Source organism: Leuciscus leuciscus (genome assembly GCF_965113295.1).
Source record: "Leuciscus leuciscus genome assembly, chromosome: 13".
NCBI classification, from domain to species: Eukaryota; Metazoa; Chordata; class Actinopteri; order Cypriniformes; family Leuciscidae; genus Leuciscus; species Leuciscus leuciscus.
In genome coordinates this window covers 21,023,397-21,039,687 of record NC_138737.1, presented here as the reverse complement: position 1 = coordinate 21,039,687, position 16,291 = coordinate 21,023,397, and the positions used below count along the sequence as shown (strand labels likewise).

General features: G+C 37.7%; 1 protein-coding gene across 3 annotated transcripts in view; it reads right to left on the bottom strand.

Annotated features, from left to right (window-relative positions):
- ncor2 (nuclear receptor corepressor 2) overlaps nucleotides 1-16,291 on the bottom strand; it is a 128,305-nt gene that overhangs the window by 29,927 nt on the left and 82,087 nt on the right. For 2 of the 3 annotated variants that reach the window (XM_082188067.1, XM_082188068.1), the window contains exons 7-17: nucleotides 14,753-14,809; nucleotides 13,777-13,829; nucleotides 11,834-11,900; nucleotides 11,386-11,558; nucleotides 11,178-11,268; nucleotides 10,254-10,432; nucleotides 9,343-9,397; nucleotides 9,104-9,202; nucleotides 5,037-5,176; nucleotides 2,282-2,439; nucleotides 1,516-1,578 (exon numbers count right to left, since the gene is read on the bottom strand). In XM_082188067.1, coding sequence (XP_082044193.1) covers nucleotides 1,516-1,578; nucleotides 2,282-2,439; nucleotides 5,037-5,176; nucleotides 9,104-9,202; nucleotides 9,343-9,397; nucleotides 10,254-10,432; nucleotides 11,178-11,268; nucleotides 11,386-11,558; nucleotides 11,834-11,900; nucleotides 13,777-13,829; nucleotides 14,753-14,809 — 1,135 coding nt within the window. Of the gene's footprint in view, nucleotides 1-1,515; nucleotides 1,579-2,281; nucleotides 2,440-5,036; nucleotides 5,177-9,103; nucleotides 9,203-9,342; nucleotides 9,398-10,253; nucleotides 10,433-10,819; nucleotides 10,835-11,177; nucleotides 11,269-11,385; nucleotides 11,559-11,833; nucleotides 11,901-13,776; nucleotides 13,830-14,752; nucleotides 14,810-16,291 lie in introns of all 3 variants that reach the window. The other variant, XM_082188066.1, reaches the window with a different exon arrangement.

The window sequence follows — 16,291 nt, the reverse complement described above, 5'->3', positions numbered from 1 at the left end:
TGTAGCGAGACAGCCAGGTGCCATTAACATATATTACTGTTGTCTCTCTCTTTCTCACTTTAAAAATGATCACGGATAAACACATTAGCATAGAGAGCTTAAGCTGCTTTATAAAGGACAGGTGGGGTATCTGACTGGCATTAAAAGGGTCAAGGGATGAGGGGTGGCAGGATATTGGGGACAGACTAGAAGATAAAGCGGGTACACTGACGTTAAAAAATAACAGCAACACTCTGGTGGGAAAGACTGAGGTATAGGCTTTGATGGTGTTAATGAGAGACATGTTAATGACTGTGACTATGAGACTATGTTAATGAGAGACACATCGAATCCATTTATAATAAAAATGCTAAAAAGTTGGGGGAAATGAATGAATGAATGAATAAATAAATGAGTAAGTAAATAAAAATAGGGTTCTTACACCAAAATAATTTATTTAAATATTTAAAAGAACAACTAAATACATAAAGAAATTAATTAGTAATTAAATAATTAAAAGAATAAACATGGTTCTTGCACAAAATCATTGAAATATATGAATGAAAAATGTATAATAATACATACATAATACATAAATTAAGGAATGAATGAGTAAATTAATAAAAATAATATTTATGTATTTAATTAAATAAATAGGGTTCTTGCTTTAAAAACATTTAAATGTTTATAAATGAAGGACAGTGAAAAAAAAAGTGAATATCTGTCAAATGTAAATCAGATTCAGATTCTACATTACATAAATGAATACTTGTTGGCATGAAGTCAAGGACAAGTTCGTGTGATTGTAAACAACAAATCTGATTTGGCTCAGGGGACTTTATCATTAATGAAGTGTTATTAAGTTACAGATCTTGTAAGCCAGAGCAGCGTAAGGCAGGCGGCCCGGTGGATCAGATATGTGCCGGTGCCAGAGAAACACAGAGCCGTTAACAGAGTGACGTGGAAGTAGCTCATCTGAAGTAGGTCAGCGGAGCGGCCGTTTAACACACTAACAGTCTACATTACAGTCCAAACACGAACAAGAGAAGATTAGACCTTTGCTCTTTACTCAAGCTTTCTGTCCTTTTCTCTCAAATACAATCCCTCATGAAGACGTTTCAAGGTCCAGTAACGAAGCTCTGTTTGTTAAACCATGAGTAAATGAAAGCAGCAGATCTGAACAACCAGCTGTCATGTAAAGACACAGTACCCACATTTAGACACATTATTATGTGTATCACTGAGTGGATGTGTGTGAAATGAGGCCAAGGGCACAGCGTGTGATTTAATGCTCATGTAAATGTTTGTGGAGTTGCTAGGCTGAGTGTTACATGTCTTATCAGGCAGAGTTACATCTAGTTAATTTGACACAGGGAAATCCTAACCGTCAACATCCTATGAAGACAAACAGAAAGCCCATTATGACCTTTTCTAACTTAATTGTATGTGCACAAATGGATTCATCCAGTGGGCAAGTTGTCTATTCAATAAACACATTGGTGACAAAATACACAAACACACAAACTAAGTACTGACCTTTCTTTGCCGTCTCCATCTCCTCTTCAGTCCAGCGAGAGCTTTCGTTCATCTCCAGGTTTGCTAAAATACAAAGAAGAAAAAGTCTTTATAAGGCAAGTCAGCAACCATCTTGGTAACAACCTGAGCAGCTATTTTCTGTTTTCTAATTTCTAAGCGCAGGTACCATCTAATTAAATGAGTAGAGATTTAAAAACTATAAAATTGTTTCTTATGTTTCGAGAATATATTTCAATCAACAACATTTAACAAATCTGAAAATAAAAATAAATAAATAAAATAAAGAATTCAAACTCGAGGTGAAGCGACCTATTGAAATGACTCAAGCTCTTGTGATGGACATTAGTAAAGGCCAAGGGGTGGCACAGGCCATGTTTAGACCCTCACGCTGAAGTATAGGGCACCTTTTTAATATTTTTTATTGAAAAACGATCAGCGAAAGTTCAAGAACACTCTTAGCTAAGCTAGATTAAGCCACTGATCTCTAAAAAAGTGAGGGGACAGATGTTTTCTACTCAAAAATCGAAGTATCTGTACAGTATTTCATTATTAGGATCATTATTGGTTCTGTTAATATTACTGTTAAAATGTCCTCACAATTTGGGGAAAATAGAAAAGTGAAGTTATAAAACTAAAATGGGACCATGTTGTATGATAAAAGGTTGTGCACGGTTAATTTGCAGAGAACAAAACAAAGAACTCATTTGAACACGTGACCTCAGAGACCCACTGAAAGTGTCAACGGTATGTGAGTGTGTTTGCTAACCTAGCTCACTGCTGAGAGGTGAAGTGTTCTCTTCCTGCTCGTTGGTCATAGAGCGGGTGACTCGTCCTTTCCGGTGTCCGCGGCTATTTGCGGTGCGACGGCCTTTAACGGCTACAGGAGGCTCTTTCTCCTCCCCGTCCTCACCAGAGGTGTCATCTCTGCAAGAACACACAAAAAAAATCATTATCAAAGTCACATCCTACGTTTTGCTGATGCAGTAATCACATTGCTCATTTCATAATCTGCTTACTGATTTCCCCCCGAAATTGAATAAATATATTAAATATAAAAAAAATATATACATGACAATATATACAGGGCTCAACATTAAGCCTTGTTGTGTGCTCGGTCATTCACTTGTTCAAGTAAAAAAGGAAATAATTGGTTAGTTTTTTTGTGGAATAAATTGATTTTTAAAGCAAAATTCTTCATCAGTGTTCTATCAGCTCTTACTTAAATCAGCATATTTGTTATATTTGCCCACTTAAATTGATTTCCAAGGCATTTTTTTACTTTATAATGAGCAATATTCCCTAACCTTATTAAATGTATGCGTCACCGATTCATTGAAATGGCTGATTCATTCAAGAATAAAAAAATAAAATAAAAAACTATCTTTAAGAATGCGTCAGTAAATCATTGACTCACCCGATTCGTTAAAAAACACTCAATCATTCCATAGATCTTATTCACAGCAGCGCCATCTTTGATTTTTAATGGGAATGAAAGCGAGGCTGTGAGGGACAGACATGCATCTCTTCAATGGGCTGTACTGTTATTTAATGTGTTTTTGGATTGTTCTGCTCATGAAACACTGGAAAAATATCTTTCCAAGAAATTTCAGTTGACAAAAAACTCCCGACAATATAAGCTGTGGAAAACTGTAAGTAATCTAGGAGCTTTATACAGCTTTTTATAGCGGATGCCATTGGAAACACGGCAAGTCTATCCCTCACAGCCTCACTTTCATACCTGTCATGGCGCTGCTCTGAATAAGGTCTATAACGCAGCACTGCTGTGTGTTGCTCGGACACGCACAACAGTTCTGCTGTGGCTTTGTTTGGAACTATTTTCATTTGCGAAATAAGAGAAAAAATAGTCAATAGTGTCTAAAATTTAAGTTACTTAAAACTAACCACTGGTTTATTGAAATGGCATTTGCAATCGTGCGGATATTCTGTAAAACAGCACTCTTGGTAGTGTGAAGTTGCTTATAACTATAACTATATTATGTTATACATATACACATTTTTTACTGCAGTATGTTTCTATAAGCTACTGTGAGTTTCCTTGCGTGTGCTGTTGAGCTCACTTGTTTTGATTTCTCCATGAGATCTCTTACAAACAAACAGGCTGCGTGAGCCTCAGCTGGCTTGACCATGTCCACTTTCTATCTCCATTTACATTAAATGTTTGTTTTTTTTAATAAGGCAACTTGAGTCGGAGCCGATAGCCTCATGGGCAGTGCTCTGACATATAGTGCAGCTTCACCTCCGGAGACCGATTCCCGGCTCGAGGTCCTTTTCCGATCCCATACCTCTCTCTCTGTACCCCGTGCTTTCCTTTCTAATCTCAACGCTTTCCTATCCAATAAAGCCATAATAAAAAGGACAAAAATTATGAATTTATAAATAATAAATAATTTGCAGTTATGGGTCTCAGTCCAAATTCAAAGAACCCCAATAGAAAAATTACACACATACATGCAAACATATGAACACACTATGCAAATTTTGTCTCTCTAGCAAGTTCATCCCACCTTCCGGAAGTGGTTGTGGGATGAGCAGACCCTCATTTATCTTACCTGCACATTATCCATCTTGCAGATACAGTACTAAATTTAGGAGCAGCAGCTGTGCCCGCAGGTTGAGAATCATGGGGGAAAAGTCAGAGAAAGGCACAGACTCGGCTTAATGTACTCCTTTAATGTATAGCTGGCGTCCTGCGGTGCATACTGAGGGCTGTGTATTCGGGCCAGTGCTAATGTGCTCTAATCACACCCAACAGCACTGCTGACTGCACAGGTTTAGTTTAGAAAAATACACGGTTACCTGTACTTCCCTGGTGTATTTTAATATAGGTTGTGCACCTGTGAATGAACTAGCATTCAGAAACAGCTTATAAAATTAGGCTGAAATGATACAGAACCTGCATCTGTACATAGCATTCTAGTTTCCACAGAACAATGGCTGTGTTACCTAAAGTACCAGTCGATTACATTGTAACCATTAATCAAACAACTCAACCATGAATTTTGAAAAAGACCATGACAAGAAAAAGTAAACCCACTCACTGGTCTTTATATTATTTATTACTCTAAAACGTATTAAATTTAAACAGCTCTTAATACATATATATATTTTATATACAATATATTTAATATTATTACTGACAGTTTACTTGATTAATTACTTGAAATTTAAGAAAACATTTCACTGGTTTTGACTACTGAAATTTCTGTATCAAGACCACAGTTCTAACCTAGAGTCTGTGACGCGCAAACGCCTCAAAAGAGCTCTGAATCAGAGGACTTTAGCACCAGTGTTGAGTGGCAAGTCAGCAGAATGCTTTTTCCACCTGCCGGTTATGTAACTGTGCCTTCTCTGTTTAAGCTGAATCACAGAGAAAAACAAGCTGTAAGGCCACAAGTTCAAAGGATTCGATGAGTGAAAACGCAAGGAGAAAAAAAAACAGCTGACAGACTGATGTGAGATTAGAGGAAAAGAAAACGAGGAAAAGAGAGAAAGATACTCACTTCATGCCATCCTCTTTTTCCTCTCCTTCTGCTTTTTCCTCCTCACGTTCTCCCTCCTTCTCTTTCTCTTTCTCTTTCTCTTTTTCTTCTTTCTCCTCCTGGTTGTTGCGGTTCACCTGTTGCTGTGTCTGTTGGTTATTCTGTAAGCACAGCCAAGCAAAACACAGCAAATAAATAAAAGCAGCATAAAAAACATTGCTTCCTCTCAAAAACCTAAAAACATAACTCTCCTATTTGCAGGCATAAATTAACATAACATTCTATTATATAGAAAATGTCCATTCAAGCTCAACTTTATCTAAGATGCCCAAAAAGCTGTCTATAACCAGGACGTCCTTTATAAGCACAGTGAGGAAAAAACACCCAGAGGAAGTGGTGCTCCTATCACCCAGGTCTCACTTCTATGTATCTGGGTTTTCCTTCACATAAGAATTCCATTTTGAGTTATGAGGCCCAATAAACCATCTATTTTTGTCAGGAGAATTGGCTAGTGCGAAAGGCAAAAATGGATGACAGGAGGATGAAGGGGGAGGGGACAGAGACAGAATCTGAGGGGACCGAGGACAGAGAGATCAATGAGTGATCAAGAGTGCAGGAAATTCAGTGCAAATTCAGTTTTTCCAAGTAAATATAATATATTCCATGTAGGCTAAAACAGTTTAGAGTAGTTTTAGTTGGAGTTTAGCATGTCGACATTTCAAGTTTTATACTTCCTGTTGGGGTCCTGATTCGCAACATTTTTAATAAACTCCAAGAGTGCATAAAAATGGCAAGACTCAATAAATGGTGACTATTTTGTATCTTAGACTAGCTTATGTTTTTAATATGTATGTAATCATTTCATTATTAGTATATATTTTTCTTAAATACATTTATACAATCTTTATCTTAAAGGAGCCATATGTAAGATTGTGGCCAAAACTGGTACTGCAATCACTTTCAAATTACTGTAGAGCGGTGTATCCCCTCCCCCTCCCCCCTGACTCGAGGTTGCCAGATAGGCTGCAGGATCCAGCACGAACGTTTGTAGCTGCAGCTGTGGTAACTAGAGCTGAGCTGGCAACCCAGATGCCGAAACACTACTGACTTCGTGATTGGTAGATAGTCGGAGGGTGGCGCTTCAGGCCAAAACACAAGATGACAACATCAACATCAGTTTTTTAATGACAATATCCTGGCCGGACTACTGTTGTCAGTGATATAAGTATTTGAAATGAACATGACTTCGATACACAAAAAGTAGATACATTTTTGTATTTCACATGATGAGTATTGCCACACTATATTATAGTTTCCACATTTTACTTTTAATCTGAATAGACCATTTTGAGCAATATAAGAGATAAAACTGAATGGGTTTTTTCAGTACAATTAGATGTCAAGTCAGTTGCCCACATCCCTCATTACAGTGCTGCATGCGCACACACTCAGTTATTCATGCACAGTTAAACACACATATACAGATGCACTCACCCATACTGTAACTTGCTTTCTGTTTTTCTGTCTCCCTTTTGTTCATGCTCTCTCTCACCCATCAGGCTCATCCCGCTATATCCCTCGCTTTCTGTGTTTGTGGCACTGGCTGAGAGCATTTTAATGCGAGCCCATTAAGATCAGGCAATATTTAATGACCTGAGCAGAACTGCTCCGGCAGCAGAAGACCAGTAAAACAAATGTGTTTGGTCTGTGGGCTCATTATTCTATCAGCTTTTATTGAGCCTGCTATTATTGCAGGCAACACACACACAGGGAGAGCTCTCTTTCTAACAATTTCATCTTCTGCTCTCTCTCTCTCTAAACCAAAACACAAACATTCATACATTCACGACGCAACAGTGCCGTGACTCTGTGTGCGTGATCTCTCTCACACACACGTACAGATATTAATGAGTGTGTTTTAGATCAGGAGAGAATCACGGCGGACTCCAACAGGGCAGAGAGCTGGATAATTACCTCATGTGGTTTGAGCTCACTTTGAGGTGTGCGCCTGTGATATTTTTAATAACGATTCATTTTTAATAACGCAAACTCATTAAAAAGACAAGCCAAATTCACACTGCCACTATAAACACTATAATCATGACTAGAGGTCGACCGATTCATCGGTTTTGCCGATATATCGGTACCGATAGTTGATTGGTGGAACTATCGTTACCGGTAAAAATCCATACGATAGTTTTTTCGGGTTGCGTCCATTGCTGGAGCGGCTGAGAAGAGTGTGCTGTACACAGTATCAGAGCGCTGAGAAGAGACTTCTGGCATTATACAGAACGAGAGAGGCCTCTAGAGGACAAATAAAAACTATCACTGGTGACGCGTGTTGTTTATTGTAACGGGTGAGGCTGCACGCAGCACAGAGAGCACTGACACTTCAGATGCGCATTTAAAACACAGACAGCGAAATGGTATGAATACAGAACACTACATTCCATGTTGCCATATCATTATAAAGTAATTAATTTGTTGACTAGATTCTGCATTAGCAGAGAAAGAACAGAAGTATGTTTGCCGTCGAGGCTGTGAGGACTCTAACATTAGTACCTCAAGCGGTTAAAACAATATGACAAAAAAACACGCAAACCTGACCCAAATATTTTATGTTGCAATTGTTACCATCTATTTGCATTAGTTTATATCCAGCTGGCCACTTTTATGCATTCATTAGCTGGGGAAGTTGCATATTTAAAGCTAGTAACTTTAAGCATATTTAAAGTTGCATATTTAAACATATCACAACATTGATATGTTCATGCAGCCAACAAACAAATCACATCAGAATAAATTTTTTTTTTTATCACTGCAATACATATTGTTATTTTGATTAGATAATCATCAAGTGTTCTAATATAGATGCAAATTAAGTGAGAGACTATACATGGTAATATACATTTAAGTAATTTTAATGCTTTTGCAGATATTTAAAGATGGCCATCTTTAAGCATAGCAGACTCTTTAGATTTATATGAAATGGTTTACAACACTTTACAATAAGATTAACTTACAAAAAGATTTTAGCATTAACTAAGGTTAATACATGTTGTAGTATTGTTCATTGTTAGTTTGTTAATTTCAACACTTACTAATACATTTTAAACTGAGTTTTAATTGTATCTGTTAACCTTAGTTAATGTACTATGAACTAACATGAATGAGGTACAATTGTATTGCTCAAATATTAATACATGCAGTAAAAATGTATATTGCATAATGAAAATGGTTCATGAAAGATAGCTAATACATCCTTGTTAACAAATGGGACTTGCAAAGTGTTACCTATGAAATTGACATATGTTTCTAGGTTATAGCTAAATCAACCTGTAATATTTTAATGTTTAAACAATAATAACAAATATTTTTAATTATTTTCTGTAGAATTCATTCTGCAAAACTTCTCATTTCAATATATTCATATTAATATATTTATTTAATTTAGCAGATTTGAGTCCAGCACTGTTTTACTTGGAGTGTTATGTTTGTTTTTAATACAGTATCCATTTTAAAAATATCAGTTGATTCATCGGTTTAGAGGCACTTACGGTCAAACCTAGTTATCGGTAAAATCCACTATCGGTCAACCTTAATCATGACGTAAATGCTGTAAATGAGTGGACAGAACCACAAGCAAATAAACAATGTTTACACTATTTAATATAGCATAACGCCATAGACAACATCCTTGAGGTTTTCAGTGCTTATTCTGCATTCCATTAAATACGGAAAGTCATAATTCCAGCTTTCTACTTGGCAATGGCACACCACTTGATGTGGGACTTTTAATTTGAACACATAAACCTGCAGAAGTCTACAATTGATTTTGCAAAGATGCTGGTATATGACGTCATGTAAAATAGCGGTGCTTTAAGTTAAAAAACATATTAATGTTTCAAAGTTGTAACAGTACACAATAATAAACCTCTTCACAATGTATAAAATAATGATTTTCTCTGTTGATAGTCAACCTCAAAAACAAATACTAGCATTGGTGGTTTGCTTCTTAAAACAACTTTGAATGAAACACGGCATTAAAGTGTCAAAGTGCAGGATGGGAGATGCAGTCTCAAGCTTACCTGGCTCCTGCCTCGGCGACGGTAGTTCCTGCGAACAATGTTCTTGTAGTTCTCATTCTTCTTAGTCAGATAATAGAACAGGACACACTCAGCCACCGTCTGTGAGCAGACACACACACACACCACTTCAAACCTTACTCGTTCTGCTCATACTCTCAGTTCATATTCATGCAGTGCACACAGCCTGCAGTGCAAACAATGAGATGAAGAGGATGGTATTAATAAAGACGCAGGTGTACCTTTCTCTCCAGAAAGGAGGCTATCAGGCCAAAGTTTTTTGGGTGCTGGATAAACCTGCAGTGAGGGAGAGGAAGAGCTGTGATACAGAGCAAACACAACCTTCAAATGCTATATTTAACCATTTCATTATTTGAATGACTTTCGTGACAAGCTGGATTCGTCTGGTAAGGTTCCTCATCCACTCAGTAAAAGTCATGCTTAAGAACTAGACTAGATCTCTCTCTCACTTCCTTCTGCTGCTGACCTCTGCATCATGACCCAGTGCTTTACAGAGCCCCTCTGCTGCCACATTAAAATCAAATTCGGTGCAGATTGGTAGTGATGCACTGGAGTTAAAATCTATCTGCAAAAATGTCCATATCATCAATGCCAAGTCAAACTTGAACTTTAAGTGGTGTATATGTTTGTGTATGAGGTGGTGTAGATGTAGTCACATTTACCATTGTTCAGCAAATTTTCAATAAGAATACACAAATTTTCTGGGCAACATTTGTCCAACAAGTTTGTCATGCGAATTTGCCATGTTGACTAACAGATTTATTAGTCATTCTATTCATATGAGCTACTGTTATAGTGCTTTTATAGCACTTCTTTGACAGCTCATGGCTACTAAAACTCTATTGCATGTTTACTTCAGTTGCATGATATTTTCAGTTGGCCCATAGATGACTGGAGAAGTCTGCTCAAGTAGTCGTGCTTACTTCAGCATCAGCACAGATTTCAGTTGTTCTTCTTTTTTTTTACCTAGCACTGCACCTCTAACAAACACAACCACATGCACAAAAACTGCTGAGCTCTTGAAAGCTCTTGCTGGTCCTACATGCTGATACATCTTAGTACAGATTTTACAACTCCTCATTCATTCATGCAAAATCAACATGCACATCCACACAATGAGCGCAGAACGTACTTCTCACGAAAAGTGTCCTTCTCCTGTTCACTCCACATGTTCATGACCTGTCTATCTTTGTAGACCTTCATGGGATCGTCCATCAGCCCGTTCATGTTGATGAACTTTATCCTCTGCTGTTCGGCATCAAACAACATGGGAGGAATGACGGCTAACTGACGCATCTGCTTCTCTGAGTTCTGCAGAAAGAGAAAGAAAGGCAAAGAAAAATAAATATGTAAAAAGAAACAGTAATTTCACAAGCAAAGTCAGAAACAAGCAAATATGTGGACACTGAATCTGTGTCTGAGTTTAGGAAGTAGATCAGCCACAAAACCCTCCTTGTTGTGCAAGAGACCTTGAGTTTTAAAGTCACTTTGATATTTGTGCACTTTCCAGACAGGCACACATACATTTTATTTTCAAGAGTTTGCTTATCTGTTGTGTGTAACAGCATTTCCTATAGAATCGTTTGCAGCCCCTGAGTGTATACAATACTGTTTAAGAAACATACATACACTACCGTTCAAAAGTTTGGGGTTGGTAAGATTTTTTTAATGTTTTTGAAAGAAGTCTCTTATGCTCACCAAGGCTGAGGATTCCTGAAAGTTCAAAAGAACAGCATTTATTTGAAATAGAAATCTTTTGTAACATTATAAATGTCTTTACTGTCACTTTTGATCAACTAAATGTGTATTTGGTAAATAAAACTTCTTGTTTTTTTTAATTACCATTCTAAACTTTTGAATGGTATAAGATTTGATTTATTTATTCATATTTCAGTAGATTTTTTTAACAAAACGTATCTCATCAAATTCAGACTGCAAGCTAACTGGTGTGTAAAGCTAACTATGGTAAAGTGTAATCTTCAGCTGTGGTGCTGTAGATTTGACACTGAAAAGCAGTGCAGGAAACACTATGTGTTTATCAAAGTTGCACTCCTACCTCTTGCTCTGAAATGCCATCGATGATCTCAGAAACCTCATGTTCGCTGCGGGCCCCTGAGGCCAGACCTCCACCTCGCTGAGCCACTCTACTGTAGAAAAATGCATAAAAACAGACGTTAACAAATTCCTATCAGCCTGAGTTTATGAAACCACACATGATGACCATGCAAAAGTCTCCAAAGCTCAAGATGCATATGACCACTCACTTCTGCATGCGTTCCTGCATCTCTCTCTGTTTGCGGATCTCAGGAAACTGCTTTTCATAGTACTCCCGCACTTTGCTCTCTTTGGCTCTGCGGCGTGGGTTATTCTCAATGCGCTCGACTTTCTTCTCCCAGGCCTCCATTAGCTGGTCGTAGCGCTGACAGAATTTCTGTTCCTGAGCACACCAGTCAGAATGTAAAGGATGAAAATCAAAATCTAGATAGAGGTCACTGCAGTAGAGTCATCAAGAGATGAAACATTAAAATGAAACTGATTACTGACAGCTAACAGTTCCAATGTAATTTTAACATTCAATAACTTCAATGAGATGATCACTTCAACCACCTCCATGGACAGCTATATGCTGGTTGCCTAATATTCAGGTACAGGGACCTCCAACAATGCTGTTGTGCTGTGTGTTTGTGTGTGTGTTTGAATACTTTCACTTACCCACTGCTTCCGAGCATGATTTCTTCTTTTGAAATACAGAATGAGCTTCTTCCTCATTGCCTGATTTCTGTAAAGGGGAAAGTTAAAACATTAAACTTAACAAAAATGGCCAATTCTAAACTTCTGCTGTAATGCGTCTTATCAATATTTGCATGCACACATCAAGAGAACTTCAAGCCCAAGTTTACATATCAGTGAGCTTTATATGATATAAAGGAACCCTAATCATAAACATTTTGCATACCGGCCCAAGATAAAAGAGCCCTACTCTATGTCCATAGATATGACTTGGGTCCCTCCTTCAATGGCAGAGAGTGAGCTAGATGGCTAGCAATGCAGGTCAGATTAGTAATCAGCATTAATTCTCTCACTCCATACCGATTCATTCCTGGCCGCCAACCTCACACACGACAAAGGTCACGACCATCAATCTACTCTCATCCTGCATTAATGATTGATTCCTACATGAGGGGGTGTGTGTGCGCCTGGTTTCAGATATCTCTCAGACTGTGCATTTGACATGTACTACTGGTGCACTTAGATCTCTTTAAATGGTTGGTTAAAGCATGTACGTGTGTGAGTGAGATTAATTGTGTAGCTGCAGAGGTGGCACTGTAAGCTGCTGTACGAGGCACACTGGAACCTAGAATGCAGCTCAACGTCTATGATCTACACACACATCACCTCTACACAAATATTTCTCACTGGTGCGCTGCTCAGGTCAATAAAGGACTCCTGAGTACAAAACCTTAAATTGAAAGGTTGAAATATGTATTCTCTCTCTTTCTCACGGTCTGAATTAGGGCTTTGACTCCGAACTTCGTTATTCGAATATAATTCGAATATTTTTAAAAATAATGATATTCGAACGAATATTAGGCAGCCTTTAATATTCGAACCTGTTATGGGCATTCTTTTTTGTAAATGTGTTTGCTTGTAAACGTTGTTTTCAATTCAGATTCCAAGGCTTTTTCACGCCTGGTAAAGTTGTGAATCGCGAGCTCATTAGCAAGGCTATTATTGGTCATCTGGGCTCCCTTTAGGTGACGTTAGCGTCCTGGTTAGCGCCTATTTTGCATACCAAAACAATGGCCGCGCCAACGGCTTCAACAACCACGGCTGACGAGGAGTTCGAAATCTACACTCCTGACAATTTGAAAAGCGACGTGTGGCGCTACTTTGGGTTCCCAAAGAAACGGAAAAATCACAAATAAGGACAAAGTGATGTGTAAAATATGTAGGAACCAAACTCGCATACCACGCGACGACCAGCAAAATGAGAGCCCACCTGTCAACACTACATCCTGGCAAGCTGGAAGAGGAGGAGGGGGAGGGGGAGGGATCGGGGGCGAGGCAGGCCAGAATCGACTCCATGCTATCTCCGTCAAAATATTATTAATAAATATTCAAATATATTCGAATATTAATATTAATAAACAAACAAACTTCGAATATGATTTTTGGGCAAAAGTCAAAGCCCTAGTCTGAATATTATGAGGCCAAATAAGCCAAAACATCATAGAAGGATTACAGAGAATTGGAAGTAGGGGATTTGTAAGCCACAATGAATTAGTGATAATATTTTATAATGTTTTTGCGCTTCTCTGTGCAACCAAGAGAACAGTTCAAAAACCCCAAATGGTCTTCAGCTGCATGATGCACAGGGCTCAGAAGCAAAATTACGAAGACCAAATCAATTCTGCAAGGACTAAACGAACAAACATATAAGGAACTACAATTGTAGAATATTAATTGGGCTCTATGCCTGTGTGCCTACAATGCCAGTTCTCAGTTTCAACCCTCAATAATTATAAACTGCATTAATTGAGATGGAAAATAAGCATGATTGTAATTGGTTAAGCTTCAGATTTCTATATCTCTCAGTGGACACAGTTGTTTGAGTTTTTAAGGAAAGAGAGGGAGACAGAGAGAGGCATACTCACATCTTGATGTTCTCATGGTACTGTTTGGTATCAGACGGCTGGTTGTACAAAGGCTGTAGGGGAGACAGATGAAAGCAGTAGAGTTGAGTTTCACACACACAAACACCGCGGTCACATCAAGGCAGCCCAGCTCTGGGAGAACATTTCTTTTTCTAACGTCCCATTTTTCAGCCAAGCCCAGAAACACAAAGAAGATTGTCCTCTCCAACACCACATCTAAAACCTTCTGCTATCATCACATGCACAAGTTTAAGAGGTCAAGTGAAGGATTTTGGATGTGAAGGAAAATGGATGTGGGGCAGTAAGTCTCTTCTCTGTCACAGAAGTCCGGAGCATTTAATCAAATGGGCGGCACAAGAAAGTGCTGCTCTATCATCTCGATTATCAAGACATTGGAGGTCACTTCCTGTTTGGTTTCTAATGTAATGGATGAGTGGAGTTGTGCCAAATGCTTCTACACGAGGTCAACAGCCATGTTGTTAACAAATAGGCAGCAGTGTATCCAGTCCGACAGACTCGCAGGCTGAAGGAGTTCATATTTCAATTCACACTGTGGAGGTCATGTTGCAGCAGTCGGTTTTCATACACCTCAAATGTGAAGCTCACATAAAAAAAAATTAAAAAAAAATTAAAAAAAAACATTTTTTAATGATTTGAGAAATATCAGCTCATTCATTTTATAAAAACCTGTTAAATATTAAAATATTGCGATGGTTTTGATGCATGTTGTCACAGAACATGATGACAAACTGAAGACCCTTGTCAATGTCAACTCTGACATAACTGGCTAATGTGACACATGACCCCATCTATCTTTGAAAAGTACACTGTGCAAGTACATGAGTTGAGCTGATACTGCAATAAACTATATATTGGGATCAGCTGACACCTTAAGTTATTTTTAATAGAGAAAATTGCAGGGGAAAAAGAGGGACGATATGTATAAAAAAGGAAGGAGATAAAAATGTGGACTCACCAGCTCTACTCGGGGTCCAAGTCCCTCCAGGATCCGGTGAGCCTCCTCTGCTTTTTTCTATTCAAAAAACACACAAGGCGCACATGTCAGCAGCACATCACCACAGCAACACACCTTACACTCTCTCTAGTGCACACACATAAACAAGCAAGTGTATAAGGGATGTACTATTAATAGAGGTCTCAACAGAATACACTCGCTGCCCTCTGCCATCTATCTCTCTCCCCACTCTTTATGAAAGAGGAATAGGGGGGGAGAGAGAAAGATGGCTGGGGAGGTAATCCAATTAGATGCAATAAAGAAAGAAGAATCTATTACATTATGTGCTGTCCTACTCAAATACAGAGAGAGAAAGTAAGAGAAAACAAAACAAAACATGGAGCCCTAATAGGGATATGGTGACAAAAGAAGCAGATTGTTGGCAGTTTTGTGTGGCTTGTGTGTCTCTTCCATACAAAAGCCCGTAGAAGTACATTATCTTTCTCTCGCGCAAACAAAACTGAAAACTTTTAAGAATAGTCACACACAGGTACTAATGCACACTCGAAAAATAATGGGGTGATTTTATTCCATTACTGAGATTGGAGAAATAGGGCACTTTCTACTATCCATTGATGCTTACTTAATTTACCTAGTGTATGCAATATATTCTTGTTTATGACCTCACTAAGAGCAGCTCCAAAATAAGTAAACAATCAGCCTGTCATCATTTTAAAGGGGACGCAACATGGAAAACAGGCTTTCCCTTACTTTCACAATACTAGGCACACTCCTTATAAAAACTAAACTGAGTCATTAAAATATCACTGATTATGACGTCAACCATGAGTACATACAATTATGACCACCCACATTCAGAATACAGCAACTTCAGCTGCCCTGACAAACTACTCGTTTCATGTAAGTAGGGCTGCAAACAGCAGCTGCACTGATAACTTCTATTCATTTTCTTCATATTATGAAGATTTTATGATTTAAAAAAAAAATGTAATTAAAATTATTAAATAATATTACTATTAATTATTAATAATACTACATTAAAATATAAAGTAAACCATTGGTACATATATTATTCTAAAAACTGATTAAATAAAAAATATATTTATACAAATAATAATTCAATTTATTTTCATATGTAGGTGCAAATTTAAATGACAAAATTGTATTGAAATAATTAAATTATGATATACCAATGTATATTATTGGTCAAAAGCAATGCTCAAAAAATATCTTTGTCTTCATTTGGTTGACATATGCATGCATGCGTGCTTTATGAAGTATTTGTATTTGAATGAATACTAGTTTACTGTTAGAGCAAACTTTTCATTGATTAGCTGTTTTATTGATTTGCCCAATGCAAATAGGTTAGATAATCATAGCAGCTTATTTACATAGAGGTGTATTAAAAGGTACGTACTGTAGTCAAATTAGCTCTTTTATTTCCCAGAGAGAAAGGATACAAAACCTGTTTTCCTGCTGGAATCTTGTCCAACATTATCAGTGCACTTCAAAGGAAAACAACAAACTGGTACTGTAGAA